Source organism: Talpa occidentalis, unplaced genomic scaffold (genome assembly GCF_014898055.3).
Source record: "Talpa occidentalis isolate TD23 unplaced genomic scaffold, MPIMG_talOcc4v2.1 talOcc4.9, whole genome shotgun sequence".
In the NCBI taxonomy this organism is placed as follows: domain Eukaryota; kingdom Metazoa; phylum Chordata; class Mammalia; order Eulipotyphla; family Talpidae; genus Talpa; species Talpa occidentalis.
In genome coordinates, this window is record NW_023605305.1 from 69927056 (window position 1) to 69954605 (window position 27550).

A 27550-nucleotide genomic window follows, 5' to 3' on the forward strand; every position below is an offset into this window, starting at 1 on the left:
GGAGGGAGGAGACCTTGCAGTAGGGTTGAGGAGTGCCGGGGAACAGTAAGACAGGGACCTTGCACCTCAGCCCTTCTCCTGCTGACTTATACCAGCTCAAAAATCCTCCCACTTTCCCCTCCTGACCCCTCCCCAATCTCCTGTCACTCAAATTCACATCCTAAACATAAGCCCTACATGCTCGAGCGGTCTTCCGTCTTCCCCCATTCCTGCCTCCCGCCCTCACCACCCACAAACTCTTCAGCCACGCCCACTCTCACCTCTTTACCATCTATCTTTTTAAATAAACTTTTAATTTTAGAACAGTTTTAGATATAGAGACACATTACAAAGATAGTACAGTTTTCTCTATTTTCTGTCTCACACCCAGTTTTCTCTATTTTCAGGGGAGCAAGAGGGTTTCAGGCTGGCATGTCCTGGAGCCCACTTCTGGTCTCCTCATCCTTAACTCTTTCACATCATATTCATCCTGCAATTTCTGTATCTGTAACCTGTCTCCTGCTTTCCCCCTTGCCCCTGGCACCACCCTGGTCAAGGTGACTAGTGACCCCTCACTTGCCAAATTCAGTGGCCCAACCGTAGTCCTAAGTTTCCATGGCCACTAGGAGCAGGGTGGCCCCTGATCACTGCCCTCTCTGAGCCCGCATCCCTTCTGTCACCTGCTACCTCTCAAGCTTCTATACCCAGCCTGGGTGGGGCTGCTAGGTACCTCCTTGGAGGTCCTACCACCAGGCTTTCATGACTACCACCCCCAAGTACTGATCATCCTTCAAGTTGTTAAGATATCAGTCCCTCCCATTCCCAAAGTGTGAGCTCCCCCATGTGCTGGGAGGCTAGCCCACTGGCTTCTGTGTCCCTGGTGAGAAAAAGACAAAGACTGGGATCCAGTTGGTCACTTGCTATGTGACCGTGGCTGGAAAGCTTTCCCTCTCCGAGTTTCTTCTTTGAGAGCATGTAAGGCTAAAATGTGACTGTATGGCGGCTTAGAAAGTGAGAGCCCCCTCCCTTCCTCCATGAAGCCCTACCCTGGTCCCTCCCACGCCCCCTTTCCTGTTCAGTGCTCCCCATACCTCTCAGGGAAGGCTTTAAGGTTGAGAGAAGGCAAGCTGACCATAGGATTTTGCCAGCTGATGGTGCCCTTCTCTGCCCTCATCCAGCCTCTGCAAGTTCCTACCAAGCATACCTTTAAAAATGCCCCCATCATCATTAACGTGCTCACAGCATTTCCAGCCCCTGCCTCAGGGCAACCACCTTCACCTTAGCGCTGCTCCTGACAGGTGGGTTGCTGCCGCCCACAGACTGTGCTAACTGGGAACTCAGACTCCTTGCTTGAGTTTTCTTTCTCACTCATTTCCAACTGTGAAGTGCAAACAATAATGATGGTACTTACCTCATGGGATCTGTTTGAGGATTTTTAACTAGAAAGTGTCTAAAATGGCAACTGCACAGAGGAGTTACTACTGATGTGTTGGCTTTTACAGATAGGAAAATCAGAGAGGGTAGCTGCTTGCATTGACACACACAGCCAGTGATGGAAAAGTCTGGATAGGAACCCAGGTCTGTGTGTGTCACTTTCAGCATACCACATGCCATAGAGATTTCTCCTTCAGGCACCCCCATTTCCACAGCCAGGAGTTGGGCTGGCCTGGAATTTGGTCAGAATTAGAGCCTTCAGGGCCTAGGGGAGGCATTGAGAGGAGGAAGTATTCGGGGTGCACTCACTGCCCAGTTTGAGGGGTGGCCCACTACCTGCTCCAGAGAGGAGTGTGTGATCCAGGTCGATGAGCCAGACCTCCAACTGCTCTGGGGGTGGCACATGCCCATTCAGTCCAGTGCCATCAGCCCTGGGACTTTTGCTGGAACCACAAGGAAAGGTTCCACAGGGGTTGTTGGCAGGATGTGGGCCTAGAGCTTCCATCTTTGCCAATAATGGGGAGAGCCACCTGAGAGTAAATCCAGCACCCCAGAAAGCTGAGAGATAGTGAGGGAGAGCCTCTATAATATTCATGGGTACCAGATCAGGCCATGTCTAAAGCCATTCATCTTTTCAGCAATTATCCCTGTTTCTGATTAAACTATTCAGGTGTCAGCTGAAAGTAGAACCCCTAGTAGTGGTCAGTTTTGTCAGTAGCAAGGGACCTGGGCTTGCTGGTCCCCCTGGGACCTGGACAGGAGTGACTAGCCTGGTCCTGGGGCTTAGGGTTGCTCCCTGACCATTCCTTGGTGATTCCATTGCATGATCTCCCAGGGGCTGGTCAGAGCCTCCTGAATCCTCCCCAGACACCCGGCAAGCTCCATGCCTCACCATGTCCCCTGAACCCCTACTGGGGGAGGGCCCTTCCACACTCTCGGGGTAAGCTTTGGACTCAGGCCCACTCGGGTTGGAATCCCAAGCACAACTGTCCATCCTGTGCCAGCCCCTTCAACCATGACTACAGTTCCCTTCCTGCAGCAGGGCTGCTCGGTAGGGTCCACAGGATCGTGTGTACCTTGTGTGCCATCCAAGGCCACAAGGGGCTAGGCATTGAGGAGGCAGTAATAGAAGCATCAGTTCCTGCCTCTGTACTCTGTGCTCTGGGTGAAACAGTACCTCGCCCTCCACCACCTCGCTCCCTGCTGATTTCAAGTAGGCTCCAGCCATTTAGAGCTAGAAAAAAGCCCCTCTCTTGCCTGTGGCTCCCCACTTGCCCACTCAGCCCCCTGCTGTGGGCTCTGCCCCCTCAGCTGGGGAGACTGCGCTCTCTGAGGGTACTAATGGCTTCTCCTGCCTGGCACAGGACATTTCCCAGTTCCAGGGGCCTCCACCAGTATAGCCTGCAACCCCAGCTTTGGAACACTGTGATCCCTGTAGCCCTGTGGTGGTGGTTGGGGCAGCTGGGAGATGCAACCGGGAGCACCTCAGTCTTTAATCTTTGTTGCTGTGACCCAGGCCACTCCAGCTAAGTGGCTCTAGACAGATCACTTTCCCTCGCTGAGCCTGAGTTCCTTCATCTGAAGTGTGTCTTTAATGACATTTCTCTTAAGTGCATTACAATAACTAAAGTAACACTGGGGGCCTCCCTGGTAGCCTGGGGTTAAGTCTCAGTGCTATCACGCTGTCACCTCAACAGCCTGAGTTGGATATCAGGGCAGGCAGGGAGCGGACTCACGTGGCGCAGCAGACCTCTCCTGTCTTTTGCCCACTGCTCCCCTCAGCAGTATTTCAGTATTTCAGCAGATGTACCTGTTCTACTCCCCACTGTCTCAGGTGAATTCTCTCCCCTACATCCACCCCCAACACCCTGCATACCTCTGGCTTGCACCCATTCTTTTACACAAAAATAAATAAAATCTTAAAAAAAAATAACATCCGAATGATCGCTGTTTCCCAGCAGAGAGGTAGCCTCTGAGCAGAGGTACACACCACCGTGCTCGTGTCCATTTTTTTTTTTTACCTCCCCAGGTCTATGCTCTTCACCCCAGATGCCCAACATCTTCCCTTGGGAGATGCGTCCCAGCTTCCTCCTTTTACCCATCTTGGTGGCTCAGCTGACTAGCTCAGAGCCAGTCTAATCCACTGTCCTCCTGGGCCACCACAGCCAAGCCTCTTGAAAGAGCTGTCTACACTCTATCCTTCCACATCCTCACCACCCGTCTGCCTGTTCCTCTAACCTTGGCAGCCACCCCAGCTCTCCAGTAAACTGATCTGGCAAACATCACCTTGTTGATAATGCCATGGGGACTTCTCAGCCTTATCTGCCTGGTTGACACTGTTGGCAACTTCTGGAAACACTCCTGCTCTGCCCCAGCTTCCGTGCCCAGAGTCCTTCCGAGGCTGTTGCCCTCCATCTCTAGTGGTGCCTGCTTTCTTTACCTAGGGCTGTGCTGTCATTGCTTCCCAATCTGATCTCTCTTCTCTGTGCTGGGCTCCTGACCATTCTCACATTGATTTTTTTAAAAATAGAATTGAGAAAAATTTGAGTTGTCAACATTCATAAACCTGATTTCACATTAAAGTCTGAATCTTTGGATGCTGTTGGTAAAGTGCAGATGTGGCCACAGCTCGGCATCCCACGCAGCAGCCCTGGGTTAGGTTCCCAGCAGTGCTCACCATCCGGCCCCAGTGCTCTTGTTCACTTGTATCCATGGAAACCAAGGATGGACTGAGAGGGCGTCACGGTTCAAGAGAAGTGGGAGAGAGTGCATTTCTTTGTGGAAGTGAATGATACCCTGTGTTTAACACACTAGGATGTCCAGGTTGAAAGAAAAGCACATCCCACCTGTCTTACTCCTGAGGTGCCTGCTGTGCACTCCCCCACCTCCAGCTCCTCAGCTCTCCCTGGGCATCAATTACAAGCATCTGTGATGACTGCCCTGGACCTGTCCCAAACTTATTTCCAAATTGACTCCGAAGTGAACCACACTTTACTCTTCAGTTGCTTCCTGAATGTCTCAGTCAGTCATTCAACAAAATGTCATTAGGTGTCCTTTATGTGCCAGGCTCTGGCAAGATATCCTGGAATAACACAGGGAGTCCTGTACACATTCTCCAGGGGTCTCTGAGAGAACACAACAGAACACTTTCTCTTCTCTGAAAGGGTAGGGGGTCTAAGGGCCCATTGAGATGCCAACTCTAGGTGTTGATGCCAGGGAGCCCCAAAGTACAGGTCACTGTGGACATGCTGAGTTGTCCTAATTTAGGCCCTCTCCTCAATTCCTCTCCCAGTCCCCATAGGCAGGTGGGGGGCACCTGGGGAAAGATGGGACCACTATCAGAGCCTCTAGGGTTTAACGTGCCAGGCAGAAGCAAGCTTCCAAGGTGCACTCCTGGTGAATGATGCTCAGGGTCCACCAGTCCCGAGACAGTGTATCCAGTTTCAGGCCTGGATTCTAATGTGGCTCATGGTTCAAGGACTGCATGACCTTGGTCAGGTCTCCTAATCTGGCAGATTCTTCCCAAGATTGCTGGATCTTGTGAGATGCTGTGAGCAATGCTGGTACATCCTGTATGCCTAGCAAGGCTGCCTTCCCTCATTTCCCCATGCCACCTCCCTTGGTCCTACTCTAGGCTCCCCAGGACCTGGGTCCCAACTCTGCCATGTTGCTTTCTGCTCCTTCTTTCCCTGACTGCTGCCCTTCCTCCCAGACTCTCTCCTCTTTCCTGCTACAACACAAATCTGTTTGCTTTGGTATTTCTTTTTTTTTTTTTAAAGATTTATTTATTTATTTATTTATTTATACAAGCACTGGGTACAGTCAGAAGCGCAGGAGGGTGAGAGAATTCACCAGAGCCAGAGCAGGGAACAGAACAGGCAGAAGGACCGAAGTACACTGCTGAGGGAAGCAGCGGGCGGCAGGAGAGGTCTGCGCGCCATGTGGGACCCTCCTCCGGTGGCCGGGGAGCAGCCGGGGATCGAACAGGCGCTGCAGAGGCCGCAGGAAGCTTCGCAGCCCAGCGCTCAACCGCTGCGCCACCAGGGGAGGCCCTGCTTTGGTATTTCTAACTGTCCAGTAACCTCACTCCCAACCCTCAGCCTCAGCCTGCCCTCAGGGGCAGTCCCAGCTCTTCCATCTTGCACCTGTGGACTCCCCTCCCCCCAGGGTCTGGGTTGTCCTCTCCAACCCCATATTCTTTTGCTGCAGTATACAATGGCAGTGACACCTCTGGCCCTTTACTCTTCCTGTCACTGTTTGCCACATCTGGTCTCTGCCAATCACCCTCACCTCCTCTGACCTCCAATTCAGGCTGAACCAGGTATCCCCCATTTCTATGGGCCTTGGGCCCAATACCTGGAATCCCCTTACCTCCTCCATGTGCCTATCACAGGGCCTACTGGGATGGGAAAACCATCTTAATCTCGATGCTCCTATGCACCTCAAATACCATGTTCCTAATATGCAGGAAGAAGTGCAGATAGGACACAGTTGGATACAAGTTTATTGTGGCACTGAGGTGTACAGGGGCTGGTATGGCCAGCACTGGTGTATGATGGTGGTGGAGGCAGTTGGGGACAATGAGGGGGTAAGGCAGGGTCCTGGGAACCCCAGGCTCCAGCAGGAGTCAGGGTTGGGATGACCTCTGCCAGCCCTGCCCAGAAATCTCAGCCTTGACTTCAGAACCTGTCAGAAGGTTGCAGTGGGCAGGGCCAGACAGCAGTGGGCGGGAGGGGCTCACACGTGGGAGAAGGCATGGCTCTTGCAAAGGGGCTTGTCCTTCTTGGAGTAGAAGGTCTTCCCTTCCAGGTTGATCTGACATATCTGTGGAAAGCCACGGTCCAGTCACATGGGATTGGGGGTGGCAGGAGAGGTTCCTTTCCAACCTCTCATGAATCCCACAGGCAGAGGGTTGGGGGAGGTTTACAAAGAACACAGGGGGCTGGGGGTGGGGTGCCAACCAAGAGTAGCACTCACTGCGCAAACGAAGCATGTGTCATGCCAGCTGAAGCCCAGTGCCTCCAGGAAGCGGTCCCCGGCGTCAATCTTGAAGTCACAGCCGCGGCATTTGGTGCCAAACATCTTCTCATAGTCTGGGGAGAGACACAGAGAGGAGAGACATGCTGGATTCCTGCAAGGATGAGCATCCTGTGCTCCTCTTCCCTTCCTCCATACCTCGCTCGCAGTAGGGCGCCCCTTCCTCCATGTAGAAGGCCCTGTTCCGAATGGGTGTCTTGCAGGCTGCGCAGGTGAAGCAGTGAACGTGCCAAGTCATCTTCAGGGCGTGCATGATCTCCTGGGAGGACAGTCACCGGGGGCAGCTCTTTGGCCTCCTCTCCAGAGCCATGATGACAGTAAGACTGGCCTGGAGCCCTCTTCCTTCCATAGTAAATGTTAAGTCTGCATCCCTACCACTCTTCTGTCCCAAACCTGAGATCTCCCTGTGGACATCCATACCCCCTCCAATCCCAGGCAGCTACACATTTCTCTGGGGTGAAGCAAAGGCCCTATGAAGGGCCAGACAGGTAGGTCTGGAACTCTGTCTCTCTGCTCCCCCCATGAGGCCTCTTGCCCATGACCGATGCACACCAGGCACATCTGTCTTGGGGCTTCACACCCACTGCTCCCTCTGCCTAGAAAGCTCTATTCCAGATGGCCCCAAGGCTCAGCCTGAAACTCCCAAGTTTCTGCTCAAAGGAAGCCACTCTGGGTGTATACTCCAACCCACCTCCGAATGCTGCACTCCCACTACCCGTAACTATGGCCTCCTGTTGTCTCCTAACTACAGTTGTCTCTTAACTACAGTTAATTGACCTGTTGTGTCTATTGCTTATTGTCTGTCTCCTGCTGAAATGTAAGTTCCCAGAGGGCATAAACCAGGAACAGTTCTATGAACAGTGCTTTACCATGTGCTGTAGAGGGGAAGGAGCGGGTGGGGGAGAACCAGAGGTTCATAGGCTGGGCTGTCAATCTCTGGGACCTTTGGGGCTAGCAGGGTTCAGATGTGGTGCAGGTGGAGGGCAATGTGGAGGCCTTGAAGGGGGTGAGATCTGGGTTCAGCCAGACTTTGCTTCTTACCTGGGTGACATGGCTAACAGCTTTCCCTTCTCCTGACTTTGGTCCCTTCCCTGTGAATGGACCCTAATCCCACTAGACTTCCAGGGTTACAAGGATGATCACACATTTGAAGGCAGACCAGTGCCTGCCAGGCCTGGGTGGTGTACTTGACGGGGACTAGGTAGACTATGTCCTGGCACTTCCTGGAGGAGCAGTATGGCATTCAGGAAGGTCTGGTGGAAGGTTCAGACTGAAATCAAGATGTTAAAGCTGCGAGAAGGTAGGACAGTTCAGGCAGGAGTGTGGAAAGCTCAGAGTTGGGCAGAGATGCAGATTTCTGCCAGAATACAGAGCCAGTTACCAATTTTTCTTCATCTTTTTGTGTGTGTAGAAGAACTTGGGTATAGACCAGAGGTGTGGGGGTGAAAGGATTCACCAGCGACAGCGTGGGGAGCAGAACGGGCAGATTGACTGAAATACACTGCTGAGGGGAGCAGCAGGCAAGACGGGAGAGGTCTGCTGGGCCATATGGGTTAGCTCCCTGGCTGAGGATCGAACTCAGGCTGCAGCAGGTAATAGCACTGAGACTTAACCTGTAGGCCGGCAGGGAGGCCCCAATTACCAATTTCTAATTTACCCCGTAATGTTTCCGAAATCCGTCTGCCTCTCCCACTCCCACTGCCCGGGCCCAGGCCCTAGCAGCCCAGATCCTCCTCTCTAGTTCTGTCTTCTTCACTGCCCTAGAGGAAGCTTCTCAAACACCTCTGACCTTATCAGTCCCCAGCTCCAAACTCACTGCCACTGCCAGCCTCTTCCACCTCATCTCGCACCCTTTCTACGTGCTGCCTTGTGACACAAGCTATTCCCTCTGCTTGGTGCTTGCTCCCTGACCCTTCTCCAACCTAATTCCTACTCGCCTTTTGTGTTCTGCCTAGAAGTCATTTCTATCCACTTCTTCAAGTGTTTACTGACCACCTCTTATAATAGGGGCATGGTGCTTGAAGCAGAGCAAAAAGCATGAATGAGCAAAATAGCCCTGATCCCAGCCAATGAAATTCACAACTAGGGAGGAGAAGGCACAAATGACTGGGGAGTAGTGAGCAAATTGTGGGGGATTTGGTCTTCGGGGAAGGTGAGTATCAGGAAAAATATCCCTAAAGTGATATTTCAGTTCTAGGGGAAAAGGAATGAGGTAAAGTGGGTACTAGAGTGTTCCTGTCACCTGTGCAAAGGTCCTGTGGTGAGGGGAACAACACCTTGGCAACATGAATTGCCTGTGTAGCTGGAGCACCAGAGTGAGGGAAGTGGTGGCAAGTGATGAACTTCAAGACCATAGGGTCCCAGGTAGTCCCCAAGACAGTACAGGTCTTCTCTAATGTATCCCCTAACCCTGGTGTTTCCCTTCAACTCAGCTGAAATTATCTCATTGCCTGTGATGCTCCCCTGCTCCCTGCTCTACAGTGAGCTTCATGGGCTTAGTTCAAGTGTCCTGAATTATATGATGGTGCTGAGCATGACATTGACAATGACTGTGAAAATATCCATTCCCGGGCCTCCCTGGTAGCACAAGGGGTTAAGAAGCAACCTATGAAGCTATCCATAGCCACTGCAGCATGAGTTCGAGCCCCGGCCGGGGGGCTATCCACATGGCGCAGCAGACCTCTCCTGTCTCGCCCACTGCTCCCCTCAGCAGTGTATTTCAGTCAGTCTGCCTGTTCTGTTCCCCACTCTGTCTCTGGTGAATCCTCTCACCATCCCCATACCTCTATCCATTCCTCTTCTTGTCTACTGATATAACCCCCATTTTTTGAGAGGCACATGACTATCACAGACCATATTCCCCAGCCTCCCTTGCAGTTCAGTGTGGCCAATGGGTTGGAAGCAGAAGGGTTAGGTGGCAGCATCTTCTAATGCTGTCCATGAGCCTTCCAACCCTTTTGCTCCTTCCAGCTTCCTGGAAATTTTGCCTGCAGCACAAGAACATCTTGGACTATGAGTGGTAGGTAAGGACTGGCTAAGAATGGCCGAGCAACAACATCCAGGAGCCAGAATTTGCCACACTGTGTTGTCTGCCACCTCTAAACTTTCCTAAATGAAAAGCAAGCCATTATTGAGTCTTCTACCACAAGCGGTCAGGATAATCTTCACTATCATCAATATTGCATACCTCTCTAGCCACATCTGGCTCTGGATCCAGAAATAAGAAGCATAAACAGCAGAAAGAACCCAAACTGGGGGTCACTGGGGCTTGGGGCTGTTCCCAGCTTGACCTTGCATAGTTTTTGCTCCTCTGCCCTTCAATTCCAACACGGGTGCAACAGGAACCCCCTCAGCAAGTCATGCAGCCTGATCTGTATCCTCTTCCACTGGATCTGCTCTCAGCCACTGATACCCTATGAGTCCCCCCAGTCCAGGGTGAGCTCTCGGGACTGGCCAGCTAAATGGCCTACCTCTATCTCTTCACAAGGCACCCCCCGATTGGGGCAAACTGCCTGGCACACTCAGAAAACAAAATGAATGAGGGAAGCATTCATAAAATTCTGACCTAAGTCCCAAGCCTGCTCTGGGCGGCAGCTAGGTTGCTCTCCAGGAAACCTGGCTGGGCCATGTGGTATATTTCACCCCAGTGGGAAAGACAGGATTTTGCATCATGAATTTTGAGTCTGAATTTCTGACTCTGCCACTCAACCATCCTATGCCTCCCAGCACATCAAGCCATCTTTCTAGATTTCAGGTTTCTCTTGCATTAAGGTGGCAGACACAGTGGATTGACCTCTCAACAGCCTGTCACCACCCAATTCTCTCTTGCTTTCCTCTTACTGACGCTAGAAGTTCACATACTGAGTTTGCCAGCTTTCCTGTGGTCCAGGTGCTCACAGCACAGAGTTCTAAACACTGAGATAAAGATGCAAATTCTTGGTTTTTCTTCCAGAGTCAAAGGCAAAAAAAACCCCAGAGGTTAAAGACACAGTGCTATCAAGCTGTCGATAGCCACTGCAGTATGAGTTCGATCCTACCAGGGAGCTACCCTACCAGGGAGCTACCCACATGGTGCAGTGGGCCTCTCCAGTCTCACCCGCTGCTCCCCTCAGCAAGGTATTTCAGTGGATCTGCCTGTTCTGCTCCCCACTCTCTCTGGTAGATCTTCTCACCCCCCTCACCTCTGGTCTACACCCCAGTTCTTGTGTGCATAAATAATCTTTTTAAAAAAAAAAAAAAAAAAAGGCCTCCCCTGGTGGCGCAGTGGTTGAGCGCTGGGCTGCGAAGCTGCCCGCAGCCTCTGCAGCGCCAGCTTGATCCCCGGCCGCCAGCGAGGATCCCACATGGCGCGCAGACCTCTCCTGCCGCTCCCGCTGCTTCCCTCAGCAGTGTACTTCGCCAGTCTGCCTGTTCTGTTCCCTGCTCTGTCTCTGGTGAATTCTCTCACCCTCCCATGCTTCTGACTGTACCCAGTGCTTGTATAACTAAATAAATAAATCTTAAAAAAAAAAAAAAGGCAAAATATCGTCAAAGAGAATGACACTTGCAGGCCTCCCTGGTGGCACAGGGGTTAAAGTCTCAGTGCCATCAAGTCATCACCAGCCACTGAGGCATGAGTTTGATCCCAGCTAGGGAGCTAACCCACATACGGCACAGCAGACCTCTCCTGTCTCACCCATTGCTCCTCTTAGAAGTATATTTTTGTAGATCTGCCTGCTCTGCTCCCCACTCTGTCTCTGGAGAATCCTCTCACCGTCCCCCCACCCCCGTACCTCTGGCCTACACCCCTGTTCTTGTATGCATAAAAAAATAAAAATAAATCTTAAAAAAAATAAAGACACTTTCCCCTTCTCATTCATCACTGTCTGGGGCAAGAATTCAAGGCTTGGGGCTCAGGTGATCATCTGCTGAGCACACAGAAAAGTTCAGGGACAAAGGTGTACATAGGCTAAAATTTCAAAGTAATAACAGTCTACAGATGGGCTTCCCTAGTGGGGCAAGGGGTTAAGTCATAGCACTATGAAGCTATCTGCAGCCACTGCAGCACGAGTTTGATCCCCGGCCAGGGAGGTGACCCATATAGCACAGCAGACCTCCCCTGTCTCTTCCGCTGCTCCCCTCAGCAGTGCATTTTAGTACAGCTGCCCGTTCCGCTCCCCACTGTCTCTGGTGAATCCTCTCGTCCCCACATCTCTGGTCTGCACCCCCAGCTCTTGTATGCATATATAAATCTTTACAGAACAAAAACAAAGCAGCTTACAGGCATCTCTTGAAATTCTTGTGACTGAAGTAAATAGCCCCTTCTGCTTAAAATCTTTAGGGTTTTCTGCTGATGCAGCTGAATGTTATCCCATTGACACAGCAGCCAGTCTGGCCTACCAGCACTTCCCTTCTTCGGGTAATGTCCTCCTGGCTTTATTTCAGGGCACCTCACTCTCAGATGTGCTTTAGCCGGGGCCACTGGACCCCATTCCACAGGTGGTGTCAGCCAGGCCTGGCCAATGAGAGTCCAGGGTTTGGTTCGGGGAGGGGCATGGGTGACAGCGCTGGATTCAGTGCTTCTGCTGGCAGAGGTGCTCTTTCTGTGTGTGCTGCTAAGCTAGGGAGCTGGAACCCTGCAGCCACTATGGCACCATCTTGGCCGCCTTCTAGGGAAAGCATGCAGGGAACGAAGCCAGCACAGATGGAAAACAGAGGCAAGTGGCACCAAGAGTCCCAGTAACCTTGGTACCTATGTTAATTCTGCTGGGCCTGAAAGTGAGCATCCTTGAGGCTTGGCAGTTGGTTACTTGAGCCACATTTCTTTCTTGTTTGAACCCTTGAGTACATTTCCGGTCACTTGTTAAGGGGATCCTGGCTAACAGAGTGAGGCTGGTTTGTTGGGTTGCTAAGAAGCCAGGCTCGTGCGGGGAGAGCCCTGATACTCCTCAATGCTGACCAGGTCAGGATCTCCTTCCACCCACCTGCCCAACAGCCCCACTCACGCCCGTGATCTTCTTTTTGCACTTGGCACAGCTGGGAGCGTAGCGCATGTCATAGCAGGGCGGGCAGAAGATCGAACCCTTCTCCTCGAAGAAGCCACCCTCTTCCAGAACCTTCCCACACTGGCTGCACACAAATTCCTCAGGGTGGTATGCATGGCCCAGGGCCACCAGGTAACGGCCCCTGAGGGGAAGGTGACATAGTGAGAGGGATGCAGTGCAATGGGGGTCCAGGTCAGGGCTCAAGTGGATTTACTCAGTGCCCTGCTATGAAGCCTGGAAGGGAGAACACCGTTTCTCTTTTTCCAGAAAGGGGAGAAAATAATAGGCTTGGGAAGTGACTGGGCCAAGTCACAGATAATATGGTGGGAGTGAGTGATGAAGAGGCACACTAATGACAGCAGATAAGCGAGGGGGACAATGTGGAAACTCCAGAGGTTACACTGGGTAAAGGCTGCTGAATTGGGCCTAATGCAACAAACCCAAGATACTGGTGTGAGGTGCAGTGGTGGGGAGGCCCAGAGTGCCCATGAGTCCTGAAAACCAGTAAGCACGTAAGCCGACCCTGGTGCCCACCCTGTTTTTGCTTATGCCATCTGGCCTGAGGAAGAGCCTGCAGGTCCCAGATAAATAGGGTGTCTGAAGGAGGGAGTGCTTTGCAGAGCCTAAGAGCTGACAGGAGAGGAGAGCAGAAGTAGGAAGGTTCTAGAGTCTGGCACACTGTCTCTGGGGAGCCAGGCTGGGACCCTGCTGGGCTCGAGGGAGCAAGACAGAAAGGGAGGGGCTCTGGCTTAGCAGAGAAAGACAGTGAGCAAGAGAGAAAGAGGTAGAGGGGCTGGGAGGAGGTGGTCCCTTCTTTGTCCAAAAAGCAGCAAGTCTGGGAGTGCAGCAAGGACTATTGTTGGCACTTCCTTCACTTTATCAGGCAAACGCTGAGAAGGGTTGATGTGGGGTGGAGGTAAGGCAGAATTCCAAATCTGTGGACCCAGATCAGGTCCTGACCCCGACTCCAACTCCCACAGTGGCAGCTGAGATGACAGACCAAGGAGCAGAGGTGGGAAAGATATCAGGACCAAACTGTGGGTCAGGAAAGGCCAGGCTAGGAAAGAAACATGGCCACCCACCGGATGACCTTGTGACATTGGTGGCACACGGGTGTCTTGCCATTGCCGCCACCAGTCCCTCCTGTGGCCCCTCCAGTGGCTGCCTGCACGATGGAGGTACGGTTCTGCAGAGGTGTGGGTGTGGCTGGCTGGCTGTGCCGGGTGAGCACCGTGCTGGTCTTGTCGGGGGCATAGCGCTCGGCAAAGGCAGGGTCCACGGCCCAGGGTGGGCGGCTGGTGGGGCTAGGGGTGGTAGGGCCTGCCAGAACCAAGCAGAGAGGCTCCAGGGAACACCCTCCCAGGGACCCCAAAGGACAGGGCAAGCACCCGGGGTGGCTTGAAAGAGCCCACAGTCCCCATGCCCCTTGGAGTTTCCCCACCCTTGCCCAGGTCCAACTTCCCTCTCTCACCAGGCCAGGGTTCCTGGGGTGTAGCTGAGGCTGGGGCTGGGGCTTCTGTCCTGGGTACCTGGCTGCAAGATCCACCATTCAAGGCCCTGCATAGCTGAGGCTCCTGGCATGATCCCACCCCCCCCCCCAACCCGCTGTTCCTATGAGAGGTGCCTGGGTCCATGAAAGCTGCTGGGCAGCATTCCAAGCCCCACTAGGGTAAGGCTCTCACTTTTGGAGCAGCTCTTGGTGATCCCTGAGATTGGTTCAGATGACAGGGAGCCCTTTGCTGGTACCTCTGCCCAATGACTGGCAGGGCCCAGACTGGCAGGGCCCACACAGGGTCTAAACCACATAAACCCCAGACCCAAAACACAAATCAAACCCACAAAGAGAGAAGACGAAAGCAGAGAAAGCAGGGCTGAGAACGTTTATTTCCATGCCCAAGTCAGCACAGACCTGGCAGACAATAATACCATAGGGCAAAGAGGGAGGGCAGTGTCAGACGGAGCCAGGCCCTTTGCCAGGTGGGCAGGAGATTCAGTCCAGGGGCAGGAAAGTGTTGGGTGAGGCAGGTAGAAGCTGGAGGCACCAAGGGGATGCCCTGGGCAGGAGGAACAGAGAGAGAGGCAGAGAGGGCAGCCAGTTGGCAAGGGCCAAGCTAGGGCTGCAAGTTGAGCACATGGGCAGAGCGCTGGTGGTGCCAGTCCCGGAGGCGGGTGTAGCGTGGGCTCTGCAGCTCCAGGACATACTTTTCCCTGAGGGGCAGAGAGAGAAGAAGGAAGAAGTAGAAGGGAGGGAGGAAATTGGGAGGACTGGGAAGAAGGCAGGCAGGCAGCAGGATGGCAGAAGGAAGAAAGGCAGGACGATGGAAGAGTGGGAGGGAAGGCGTAAGGAGGGTAAAGACCCCTGGCTGGGGACTGCCAGGAGCAGCAACAGGGGTGGGTGCTGACATGGCAGGAGGTGAGAAGAAGGGCTGATGCTCAACATTTTACCTTGACATCTTCAGTTGCTCCTCATCCGGGTCTTGCACTGAGAGGGCAGAGGCAAGCATTGGCTAAGAGAAGACACAGGGCTATCCCTGCCCTGAGCCCTGGCAGCGGGGTACCAGAGTGGTCTCCTTGAGAAAGGGTTTAAGTTGGGGGCCAGGAGGAGAGTCCACCCTGCCCTGGGCTGGTACTTACTGAACTCGGTGCCCGTCAGGTGGGCAAGGATGCGGAAGGAGCGGGACTGGCCTGTCCCGGGCCTCGGCCGCCAGTCCTCCGTGTTGTCCATCAGCCGCTGCTTGCTGGCATCTGGGACCAGCGGTCGGAGCGGCTGTCTGTAGGGAGGGTGTGGCTCAGAACCTCACGCTGGGGATGGGTGGTGGGGGTAGCCCCTCCCCGGATTTGGCCCATGGGGGCTGTGGTGATGGGAGAGTGGGGAGGGGCAAAGCCAGGGCTCTGCTGGGTGAGTGGGTAGGTGGGTAGTTGGATCAGTGAGAGGGAAGGAGGGCAGCCAGGGCAGGGAGGGGCTACGGCCCAGAGTGCCAAAAGGAAGGAAGAGAGGAGCAGGCAGAGGGGGCTCACTGACTTGTCAGGGGTCTGCACCTGTGAAGGAAATAGATAGATGGACAAAGGGACAAAGAGACAGACACAGGGGAAGAAAAAGATGGCGAGGGGTCAGAGTAAACGGGTACGGTTGCACTGAGTTTCTGGGTCTCAGCAGCCCAATACAACACCCCAACCCCTGACCTCCAGTGGTAAGGAGCTGCCTGGTTCAGAGCCTCCAGGAGTCTAGAAGCCACCCTCAGGAGAGGGGCCCTGTGCCTGCAACCCCTGCCCAGGCCGCCAGGGGTCGCTGCCGCACGGTTTCAGCAGAACATGGTTGCAGCACAGACCGAACAGCAGTGGGTAGCGGGTTGGGGGGCGGTGGGTGGGCAGGGACCGACGTACCCATTCTGCTGCGGGGTGCTGTCAGCGGGCGGGGGTGCCCCAAAGGGCCGGGCCGTCTTGTTGAGGGAGGCGCTGGGTGCAAAGGTGTACCGCGGGGGGTCCGCGGCGGGGGCCAGGGCCTGGGCGGAGACAGAGCCGAGCAAGGGCAGGCAGGGGTGGGGCCTGGGGCAGAGTGGGGTGCCCCCCCCCAGCGCCGCGGAGAGGACAGCGGTGTTCCAGCCCCTCCCCCACACATCTGGCCAGAGGATGGGGGGGTGCATCTCAGGTTTCAAAGGGCCCATTTGGGAATGATGATCTCAGCCCACGCTGCCCCAAGGCGGAGGGCGGAGTGTGGCTTTGCAGTACCATAAGGCAGGATGCAGGCAGACAGACAGGCTGACATGCATGGTGTGGTGCCAGGACCGTGCGGCAGCCCTTGGCCCAATTACCCGGGTGCTCCACAACTCTGGCCTCTAACCTCTACCCTACACCAGGGATGGGGGGTACCCAGGCAGCCTAGGAGAGGGCAGGTCACCCTAGTGTGCAAACTCACCCTGCCCACCCGCTGTCCAGATGTTCCAAGCTGGTCACTTACCTTCTGCTGTTTGCTCTGAGCCGGCTGCGCTCTGGAGGAGACAGGGAAGGGGTGATGGTAAGTCTGGTCCAAGGGTGTCCCCTCCCATCAGGCAGACCAGCATCCACATACCTGCTAAGACCCAGGCTGAGGCGCTCCCCGCAGGCTCGGATCTTGTTCTGTGCTTCAATGTGCGTGAGCCCCCCGGCATTCTCGCCATCTATGCTCAGCACCCAGTCTCCTACAGCCACGCCAGCCTGTGCTGCTTTGCCTCCAGGAGTGAGCTATGGAGAGACTAAGCGTCAGGGAGGCCCAAGACTGCAGACCAAGCTGAGGCCAGCATTCACTAACCCCACCTAAGCTGTCCAGTGGCCAGAACCCAGGGCCTCTGAGATCAACATATTTCTGGGCAGCTGCCATCTGGGAGGGGGTAGGGCTCATGTGAGCTTCACCATCACCCTAATCACCGTGCTTATTTCATTATTCACCTTCACGACCCTCCCCACAGTCCAGAAAATGCTGTGATGTCAACAGCCACCCTCAGGCTAAATCCAAAGCTTCTGGCTTGCGCATGTGGCAGGTTTCTCCTCCCTGACACCCTTGGGTGTTCTCAGTTACCTCCTACATTTCCAGCACCCTGACCTGGGGTCACCTGCAGAGATCTACAAAGATTCTTTGAGAGCCAGGAATAGGCCCCATCATCTCCAATTCCCAGAGAAAAATGCTTAAGGGGCCTCAAGGTGTCAGCCAGGGCTTCAAAAGCAATAAATGGGTGACACCCTCAAGACTTTGACAGCATCACCCTCTCCCCTAAATCTTTTAGGTTCTGAGTTGGGAATCTCTGGTTCCCTTGGCAAATGAGGGGAAACAGCAGCCTGAAGAGAATAGCCACATCAGCAGCAAGCACTCAGAAGTGATGGGCTTTGGTGACAAGAGTGGGATGTGCTGGGGGTGGGGGTGCTGAGGGTCCCTTCGTGAAGGTCTCCAATGCCATGCCAGGGGAAGGGTCTAGGACTTGGTCTTGAGGGCAGATGGAGCAGTTTGAAGACTCAGGTGGGATCTTTCCCAGGCCCCTAGGAGAGGTGACCCTGTCAGTCTTTAAGTCCAGCTGCAGTAACCTAGGTGGGGTAGGCACCTTGTTCATGGGGCACCCATGCTTCTGGCAAAGGGCTGGCATTGATTGGGCTTCTGAGGGGTCATGTTGGAAGGCTGATTCACACTTTACAGCTTGGGGAGGGGAGGCTTGGAGTACAGGCTGCCTGTGGCCCCAGGTGGGCCAATGCAGACTAAGTTTAGGTGAGGAGAGTGGAGCTAAGAGGTTCCAGAGAGGGCAGAGGGGCCAGCTGCAGGGTTTGACAGCACTGGGAGAAAAGGGATGACTGAGTTTCACAGGTCTGTTTCATGCTTGAGAGTTTAAAAGGGTAAGAAAGCTGAGTGGTCCCTTCTTCACCTACTAAATAAACAGCAGTGTCTGCTACTGAGTAGCTAGTATTGTCATATATTGTCACTGAATTCCCCAATATCTGAGCATTTGGGATTATACCCATTTCACACATGGGAAAAAGAGATCAAGTAACTTGGCCTCAAGTCATCCAGTAAGAGATAGTGCCAAAATGGAGTGCGTGACCATTGGCACACCAATGGTCCAATCTTTTAGGTTCTGAGTTGGGAATCTCTGGTTCCCTTGGCAAATGAGGGGAGACAGCAGCCTGGAGGGAATAGCCACACCAGCAGCACGCAGTGCCTGACCTTAGGCTCCATTACACTAGGCCCCTCTCTGCTGAGCAGTGGTGCTACTTAGAGTTTGTCCATTCGGAAAGATTCCTTAACCCTGTGGCTGGTTTGGGGCTTAGATCCCCTATCTCACCTTTACTTTAATCCAACCTCTTACAAGGGGCATGGGGAAGTGATGCCCTTGAGGGGAAGTGACTTACTCAAGGTCATGGTGAGTCAGTAGAAGGAAACCTGGCCTAGCCACTCCCTACCCAGAGGACAGGCTCCTGGGAGGTGTAGGCTGAGCCTGAGCTGGGGGCCTTGGAGTGGGCAGGGGCAGCTGGCTTCTGGAAAGTGCTGGGGAGTTGGGAACTACTTCCTTTCCTGAGTGAGGATAGGAAGCACAAGGACAGAGGAGTGGTCAGAGATGCAGAGAGAAGCAGGAGAGAGCTGGGAATAGGGTGGGGTGGCTGGAGAGAAGCAAAGAGGCCCAGGGACCAAGGAGGGGGAAAAGCCAGGGGACTGGACACTGCCTGGTGTAGGGGTGAGTCAGCCCCAGGGCTCCACTGAGCAGGCCAACCTCCAAGTCCCAGACATTACCTCATCTCCCAAGCCTGGGGCCCACAGCCAGCTCTAGCCCCCCCCACTTCCCCTTATATTGGGGTCAGGGAGTGTGAGGGGGTAGGCCCGGCTCAGAAAAGACCACCCCCAACTCCAAGGTTGGGCTCAGCTGGTAGCCCCACCCATTTGCTAGGGTGCCTGACATGACAGCCTGGGGCCAGGGTGCCCCCAACAGGCCACATCTGAAAGTCCATTCCTCCACACTATGTTGCCCATGCCTATCTAAGAACTGGAGACTCAGAGACCAGCCAGGCCTAGGCCGCCAGTCATGCTGTTCAGGCAGTTTTCCAGAGATGGGGATACAGGATAGGTTTTCAGGACTGGCAATGCTTCAGTGTTGTGTAGGGTGGGTATGGGTGGTGGTGGTAGGGAAACCACTGCCCTTAGCCATCCTGCTGGCAGGGCAGTTTCCAGGGGAAACCCAAGGAAACCAGGTCCCTGGGAAGAACAGTGACCTCCAGCCTGCCCTGGCTACCAAGCCCAACTCCTGCCTTGGGGCCCCTCTCAGGCTGGGAAATGCCTGGCCAACCTTCTCCCCCCTTCAGGCTATGCTTGCCCTGGGCTTCCTGCTACTGGCTGCTTGCCCAAGGGGTGCCTGGGTGGGCCTCTGTGGTCAGGCGGATGTGGAGCAGGAAGTCCCTGCCCCCTCTGACCCTCAGGCCACAGAGACAGCCCTGATTCTGGGCAGGCAGTTTGTTTTCTGTGTCCCATAAATGACCCCATAGCTGGAGCCATGGTCTGGTGGTGACCAGTTGAGAAGCCCACCAATGGGGTCCAGGGGTTCAGGTCTAGGCCAGTCTTCCTAGGCTCTGCAGACTCATGCTACCAGCAGGCCATCCCAGCATGGGTCTGCATTCTTGGTCTTATAAGGCAATCCCCCTGCCACAGGGAGGAGCCTGCCCTCAGCTCTGCCCCTACCAGGATAGGCTCAGCAGCAGAAATCTGAGATCTAGAACCCTGTCCTAGACCTCTGCTTGAGGTCAAAGGCCGCTGCATCCTGAATTGGAATCAGTAGATGGAGATGGAAGTTCTCACAGACTGGTGCCTGAATTCATCCCTGATTTGCAAATAATCACTGAAGGAGTCTATCCTGAGTCCCCTCATATGGAAAAGCAGGATAACAATTACAGTTCTCTGGGTGGTGATGGGGTTGAAGTAAGATCCTGTAGTGGAGCCTCCCTGGTGGCGCAAGGGGTTAAGCACCGCACTATGAAGCAATCCGCAGCCTCTGCAGCACAAGTTCGATCCCTGGCAGGCCACGGAGCAACCCACATGGTGCTGCAGACCTCTCCTGACTCGCTCGCTGCTCCCCTCAGCATGTATTTCGTCAGTCTGCCTGTTCTGTTCCCCACTCTGTCTCTGGTGAATCCTCTCACCTCCCGCATCTCTGTCTTGTGCCCCAGTTCTTGTATGCATAAATAAATACTTTTTAAAAAAAATCCTGTAGTCAGAGAATCCTGCCTAGAACCTGGCTCTAAATAATGCTCCTTCAAAAAGCAAAAAGCATAGGCACTCCCTAGAGATTTCATGCTTCCATCCTGCAGAATGAGCATCCCCAAGCCTCATACATGGCCCCATGAAGTACTGCGCTGTGCTGGGGACATGTGGGGGCTCTCCCAGCATTCACCTAGTTGGAAGTTCTATGACAGGCGCCCACCACATCTCTGGACCAGGACATCTCCTGGTCGGTTGGTTCAGTTTACTCTTCTCAGACTCCTCCCATCACCCACAGGACCTCTGAGCACCTAAAAACTCTTGGGGGAGCCCCTTCCCCAACCTAGGCTCACCCGGGAGATGGAGAGGGGCACATTGAAGTCCTTGCCTCCCTGCAGCCGGAAGCCCCAGGGTGCTGGCCCCTCCAGCACCACCTTGAAGGAATCCATGGTTCCCGCTCCTGAGAGGACAGAAAAAGTGAGTGGTCCTGGCGGTGGGTGTGCGGGCGGTCCCACTCCGTGGGATTGGTGCCCAGGACTGGTGCCAGACCAGCAGAGGGCAGACTCCAAGCACACCCAAGACAGGGGCAAGCGAGAACCTTCTCAGGTCTGGCGGGGGTTGCTGGCAGAGAGATCTCACTTCGGAAAGATGGGCGCAAGAGTCCTCCCCCAGAGACTGGGAAGGTGAGGGGAGTCCGCATCCAGACATGAAGTTCTCTTCATGGAGGAGTGGGCCTCGGGGCTAATTTGGCAAGGCCTTGCCCCAAGCAAGCACTGAGTCTTGGATGGCCGGGTGAGTCAGGGGCCAGCGCTCCTCTCCCCCGCCCCCAGGTCCCGGCAGGCAGGCCGCAGCTGGAGCCGGCTCGGACTATATAAGGCGTGTAAACTGACACTGTGAGGAGAGCCAGCGAAGGGAGCACTTGGGGGCTCGGGACGCCAGGGGGAGGGGTGGGGAGGGTGCAGGCTGGAGGGAATCCTAGCCATTTCAGGATCGGTCAAGGCTGCTGGAAGCCAAGGCGGTACCCGTGGGCGCTGGGGGTGGGGGAGGGGAGCGAGGCAGGGAGGCTCGGGGCGAGGGCGCGGCCCCTAGGGAGCTCGGTGGGGACTGGCAGGCCAACGCGGGGGCAGGAAGGGGATCCAGCCAGGTGCCCACTGGGGGTGGTGCCTCCCGCACAGGGCGGCTATCATCCCGACGTGACTCAGTTTCCCTCATGATCCCCGTCTGGGCCCCATGCACTGGCCGAGTCCCGGGCGCAGGAAGCAGCGCAGGCGCCAATCCGCCGCGCCGAGCGGGCTTAGCCGCAGGAAGGCGGGGGCGGGGGCAAAGGCAGGGGCCCCGGCCTGCGAGAGGAAGCGCCGCGCTGGCCACGACCCCTAACGCCCTCCGTGGCCCCAGCAGGCCGCTACCCTCCAGCCTGGCCCTGCCCGAGATGCCCCGCGAGGTCGCCTGTACCTGCTCGGCCCCCGCGCTGCTCTGGCGGGCTCCCGGGAGCGCGTCGGGCTCGGCGGCCAGCGTTCCGACCCCGCCCCGCGCTCGCCGACCGCTTTGAGCCTGCGGGGGGAGGCGGAGCCTCAAGCCACGCCCACAGGGACACGCCCACTCGCCGCCGCGGCGCTGCGGGAAGCCCCACCCACTTCTTCCTCCTGGCCCAATCACGGAGTCCCGTCTCGCTCGGCGCCGTAAGACTGGGCCCCCCCGTCCCCTCGCTGGGGCGGGGCCGAGGCGGGGCTGGGCTGCCGCTCGCCGAGTCTGGGAGCCCAGCCCCGCGGCTCAGCCAGTCGCTTGCGCCTCCCGCCGGCTGAGTGAAAGGAAGGCGGCCTTCGAAATCTGACTGACCTGCTGCAGTTTGGCTCCCTTTTCTGAGAAATCGTGCAATAATCCTCGCCTTGCTGATAGATCCTATCCTTGCAGATAGGCGTCGTTTGGTGTGAGGTCTAGCCATCCGAGGCTCCAGAATTTCTAAATCGGAGGCATTGAATAGAAGGGGACAAGCTGATATGAAGTTAGTTGAGGGGCACAAGGGAACTTAAAAGTAAGTGTGCAGAACACTGTTGAAGGCAGAAAATAATAGCAAGAGTGGACAGAGGTGAAGAGGCCTTGATTGAGCCCATCCTGACCTGTGGGCGGTGTCCTCACTCCCACCTCACAGCCCTGCGACTACAGCTCAGGGCCAACCCCACACTGTTGAGACTCCAGAGTAGGCAGTGCCTCCAGTGGGGGTGTCAGTCTCCATTTTGCCCACAGTCATTGGGAGGGCTTGAGGGGTGAGGGTTAAGGAGCACTGAACAGGGATAGAGTATGTGGGCAAGTGATGGCCTTCACTCCTCAGTTCCTGGGACATCACTGCTTTCTCCCCCCTCTCCTGTCATATAGTTTTTTAAAAGATTTGTTCTATTTATTAATGCATACAAGAACTGGAGTCTAGGCCAGAGATGTGGGGGATGAGAGGATTCACCAGAAATGGAGTGGGGAGCAGAACAGGCAGATCTACTGAATTTCACTGCTGAGGGGAGCAGCAGGAGAGACAGGAGAGGTCTGCTGCACCATGTGGTTTAGCTCCCTGGCTGGATATTAAACTCCTGCCACAGTGGCTGGCAATAGCTTGATAGTGCTGTGACTTTAACTCCTGTGCCACCAGGGAGGCCCCCCTCTACTGTCATCTTTTTCTCCCTCTCCCCCTCCCTACACAAACTGCTGTGAGAGTCTCATCTTTAAAGAAATCAGTCTGCTCTTGACTCCACATCCTTCTCTTACTATCCCCTTTTTATTCTACTCCCCTTTGAGTCAAATTCCTTGAAGAGGTTATCTATTTTATCTCCGCTGTTCTCTCCTGAAGCCACTCTTGTCCCTGCTCCATGCCCCCCCTCCCATGTCCTCTGAATTAATTCCCTCTTCTCAAGGTCTCCTGCAACCTTCAGTTTGTCCAATCAGTGGTTGTTTCTCAACTTTCCTTTCAGCAAACCTGGAAGTAGCTCTGGCTTCATGCTTTCTTCCTGCCCTACCTACAACACCTTTTTCCATCAACTTTGTCGACTCCTCACCTCCCTCCCTACATGGCCCCCAGATAGTTCCCCTCTATACTTACTCTCTAGTATCCCGTCCTGGACTGTGGCTCTAGATAACACCCCTATGTCATGGACTCCCAAGTTATATGTCCAGCCCCGCCCTTCACCCAAGAACTCATTCCAGACTCCAATATGCAGCAGCCTCTCTGAGCTGCTGGAGCTCTACTAGGTAGCTCAAAATCACCATGTCCTAAATTAAACCTGTGATTTCCCAGCTCCTTGATCCAGTAAAAACTATGAATTTATTCTTCCTTTCTCTCCTCTCTCAGACCCCAGATCCTGCTCAGCCCCTTGCACCTGCAGAATATGTTCTACATTTGTTCAACATTGTCCCTGCCATTCATTCTCATGCCTGGACACCTTAACCGTCTCCTAACAGATGTGTTCCTGCTTCCTCCCTTGCCCACTCCAGAGTCTTCTCCATGCAGCAGCCAAAGTGATAGTTTTTTTTTTTTTTTAAGATTTTTTCATTTGTTTATACAAGAACTGGGGTACAGGCCAGAGGTGCAGAAGGGTGAGAGGATTCACCAGAGATAGAGTAGGGAACAGAACAGGCAGACTGACTGAAATACACTGCTGAGGGGAGCAGCAGGCAAGGCAGGAGAGGTCTGCTGCGCCATGTGGGTCACCTTCCTGGATGGCTGAGGATTGAACTTGAACTCAGGCCACAAAGGCTGCGGATAGCTTCACAGTGCTGTGCTTAACCCCTTGCACCACCAGGAAGGCCCCCCAAGTGATGTTTTAAAGCAAAAATCACCCCACATTTCCCTCAGTTTTTAGCATTCCAGGGGGCTCACGTTACACCAAAAATACAATTAAAGTCCTTATGACACACATGATGCTAATTAACTGGCTCCACTCCCACCGTGGTCTTCCTCACTCACTGCACTCCAGCCATACTTGTCTCCACACTGTTCTTCCAACATGCCAAGCATATTCCTTTCCCAAGGCCCTTTGTGTTTGCTATTCCTTCTGCTTAAAACCTTTTACACTAGACAGACTCTCACTTTGTTCATGTCTCTGCTCAGATGCTATCCTCCAAGAGCCTTCCCTTATCTAAAATCGTTGCCTCCTGCCACCTCATGGGCGTCATGAATCCATCCCTTACCTGGTTTTATTCCTCCCGATCCTCCTCCCCGAGCCAGCACCTATGTTGAGTGCCTGTTTCTTCATGGTCCTATGTCCCCATCGGAATGAATGTCAGTCCTGTGAGAACAGGGCCTCCTCTTGTCCACCATCATTTCCCCAGTGTTTGCATGGCACATGTGAATGAATAGATGAAGTAAGGTTTGAGAATAGAAAATAGCAAATGAGCAAAGAAGGAAGTGACAGCCTGGAGGTCCTGGCATTCCTCCAGCAGCAAACCTCAGGGTTCCCATTCCCTGGATGGAACCTGGGAGGCTCTGAACATGCAGCCTCTGCATGGGAAAACACCCTGGGCTAGGACACAGTGCCCCCTGGTGGCAAGAACCTCTGCAGCTCCAAGGCAAGGTCCAAGGACTTTCTCTTCCATTGTCTGGTTGGAACCACACAGAAAATGCCATGAAACAAAGAAAGTTAAATTTTTAATAAAAAAGCATGCCAGACTGGATTTCAGCTCTGGCTGTGACCCTGACCCTCTGAGTAACCTCTGGTGTGTCCTGGGATTTGTTGAGCTGGGTAAAGGCAAAGTGGTCCCTGCTGCACCAAGCCCACCCCCCCACCCCCATGAGAGACTCTTGGCCTCAGCTTGCTCTATGGCAGGCAGCCTGACTAATCATGGCAAGACTGACCATCAGGAGGAGTGGGGCCGAAGTTAGCTTCCCTTCCCTTTGGCTCCAACACCCTTCTTTCCCCCCTGTGGCCACAGACACCCTGGGCAAAGTACTACACAAAATCCTTCCCCCCGATCTGATCTCCCTTTACTCTTAACTTTGAAGATGCATTTTAGACATCCAGAAATCTGTGTGCTGCTGGATTCTTAAATCTGGAGCTCAGGAGAGAAATCTGCCCTAAAGATATACCTTTGGGAGCCATCGGCTCTTAGATGGTGAGACCTGGAGACTGACTGTTGCATGTGGACACATTCTGCCAATCAGGGAATTGATAAAATGCCCAGGGCCTGGCTAGTCTAGTGAAATCTGAGACCCCAGGTGTGGGTCTGAACATAGCCCTTCTTAAAAGCTCTCAGATGATTCCATTTGTGACCAAGGTTGCACTGTACTGGGTCTGCCCCAGGCAGCACTCTTGTCAATAGCAGAGGCTGGGAAGGAGAGAACGAGAGGAAGGAAGAAAACCAAGAGAAGATGGTATTTCAAGGAGGGGTGTCCAATGCTTCTGACAATTTGGGGAGCCCATGTCACAAAGAGAGTCAAGATTGCTTTTGTTTTGGGAAACACAACCTGATAAGAGCAATGTGGTGCAGGAGTGGGGACCACCAGTAGTCTGGAGAATGGGAGTTGAGAAAGTGGAAATGAGAGTAATCAACAAGTCTTTTGAGGAGTTTCACTGTGAATAGGAACAGAGAAATGGGGGTGGGGGTGGTGGTGGCTGAAGCAGAATTTGAGGTCAAGGGAAGGTTTCTTTTTTTTTTTCAAGATTTATTTATTTATACAAGAACTGGGGTACAGGCCAGATGCATGGGAGGGTGAGATGATTTACGAGAGACAGAAAGGGGAGCAGAACAGGCAGACTGACGAAATACACTGCTGAAGGGAGCAGTGGGCATGGCAGGAGAGGTCTGTGAGCCATGTGGGTGGATCTGAGGTCGGTGGGGATCGAACCTTCACTGCAGAGGCTGCGGACAGCTCCACAGCACTGCGCTACACCGCCTGCGCCACCAGGGAGGCCCCAGGGAAAGGTTTCTTTTTAACGTGTTATATTACAAAGCAGGTGTGTATGTGGCTGGACATGGTGATGATGACATAATGATGGAATTAATGGGTGGAAGAGAGAGGGAACAGCTCAGTTTGCCAGGCTGTGAGTGGAGCTCATTTTGGGGAACAGACAATTGTCTGTCATTGGGCAGGAAGGAGACTGCAGATTCTGGTGCACTTGTACATGAGGTGGAAGTAGGTTGAAGGTGTTTGCGTGTGTTGACCACTATTTCTCCTGGATAACTGGGAGGTGAGTATGGGCAGGGATGGAGAGGAGACGGTCTCGGGGAGGAGATTAGCAGCCACTCTGGCATACAGAGCTGCACGAAGAGCCTTGCCTGTTTGAGGTCTGTGAATACAATCAGCTGGGTTGGGGGAATTTCTCCAGTCATTGGCGACAGCCCAGGCACAGGGGAGATTTGGGTTCATTCCAGGATGGGAATGTTTGCAGGGCCAATAAGAGGAAATGAGAGGGGGTAGACTAACTCTGCCAGTGGAACAAAGAATCTAAGTCAGGCAAGGATGGAATCCAGGGTGATGGCTGAGTAGACTGTGGGAAGAGGGTCACTGTAGGTCATTGTGGATGGAGAATGTGGGCTCAAAGGAGAGAAGGAGGTGACCAGAGGGGGATGCTTGGAAATAAGATTCCATATATGGAGCATTCCTGTCATGAGGACAGCTTTAAGATGTACCAAGAGTGTAGGCGGCCAAGGCAGAGTCACACAAGGACAATGCCCCAGGAATGGGGACAGGAGACCCTGGAGGCAGGAGAGTTACCAGACACTGAACTCCTAAAAGACTGTGGCTGTCTAGAACCTGGCCGCATCCATGTGCCTGGTACAGGCATGACACGTAATCATATCTTTACCCTGTTTTTTAAAAATAAGAACCGGGGTGTAAGCTAGAGGTACAGGGGGTGAGAGGATTCACCAGAGACAGAGTGGGGAGCAGAACAGGCAGCTCTACTGAAATACATTGCTGAGGGAAGCAGCGGTCGAGACAGGAGAGGTCTATTGAGCCATGTAGGTTAGCTCCCTGGCCGGGAACCAAACTCAGGCCCTAGGGTTGATAGCACTGAGACTTAGTCTCTAGGCCACCAGGGAGTTCCTGATCTTTATCCTTGGCAGTTGAGGAGACTGAGTCCTGAGGTTCCCTAGAAACACCTGTGCATTTTTGAGTCCCAGCAGGAGAAAGTGCTGTGGGGTGTGTACATCTTTCAGGCCCCACCCACTGACCTTCCCTTTACCTTCTCTCCTGCTCAGACTTCCTGGTTTCATATTGAAAATATGATTGTATTTTTATGGAATTTGTGATATCTATGTCATCCATTAGCTTTTTTTTGTGTGTGTGTTTTAATTCCAAACAGTTATCCATTCAGAACTAATTGTGTTATTTCTCTTAAAGAGAAAGCCCCCAACTTGTACAAACTGTAAGTCCCATAAAACTTAAATC

The 27550-nt window shown here is 53.9% G+C and overlaps 1 protein-coding gene across 5 annotated transcripts; it reads right to left on the bottom strand.

Moving 5' to 3' along the window:
• Positions 1–5899: 5899 nt before the first annotated feature.
• Positions 5900–21699, bottom strand: PDLIM7 (PDZ and LIM domain 7). 5 transcript variants are annotated; one of them, XM_037499213.2, is made up of 13 exons: positions 21631–21699; positions 20532–20638; positions 16543–16694; positions 16432–16462; positions 15496–15512; positions 15108–15244; positions 14919–14955; positions 13945–14006; positions 13556–13793; positions 12435–12615; positions 6589–6709; positions 6391–6506; positions 5900–6237 (listed from the first exon to the last, which is right to left on the bottom strand). In XM_037499213.2, exons 2-13 carry the CDS (start codon positions 20625–20627, stop codon positions 6151–6153), a joined length of 1275 nt encoding a protein of 424 aa, XP_037355110.1. In that variant the 5' UTR covers positions 20628–20638; positions 21631–21699; the 3' UTR covers positions 5900–6150. The 5 variants fall into 5 exon arrangements, with proteins under 5 accessions (XP_037355110.1, XP_037355108.1, XP_037355109.1 ...); XM_037499211.2 differs by lacking the exon at positions 15496–15512 and adding an exon at positions 15858–15976; XM_037499212.1 differs by having other exon boundaries at positions 12414–12615; positions 21631–21686.
• Positions 21700–27550: the final 5851 nt, after the last annotated feature.

Coding starts and splice junctions, on each gene's coding strand:
- PDLIM7 (XM_037499210.1), bottom strand. CDS start 20,627: ATGGATTCCTTCAAGGTGGTGCTGGAGGGGCCAGCACCCTGGGGCTTC. Junction 16,695..20,531: donor TGCCCCTCTCCATCTCCCGG/GTGAGCCTAGGT, acceptor GTCTCTCCATAG/CTCACTCCTGGAGGCAAAGC. Junction 6,238..6,390: donor ACACATGCTTCGTTTGCGCA/GTGAGTGCTACT, acceptor GGCTTTCCACAG/ATATGTCAGATCAACCTGGA.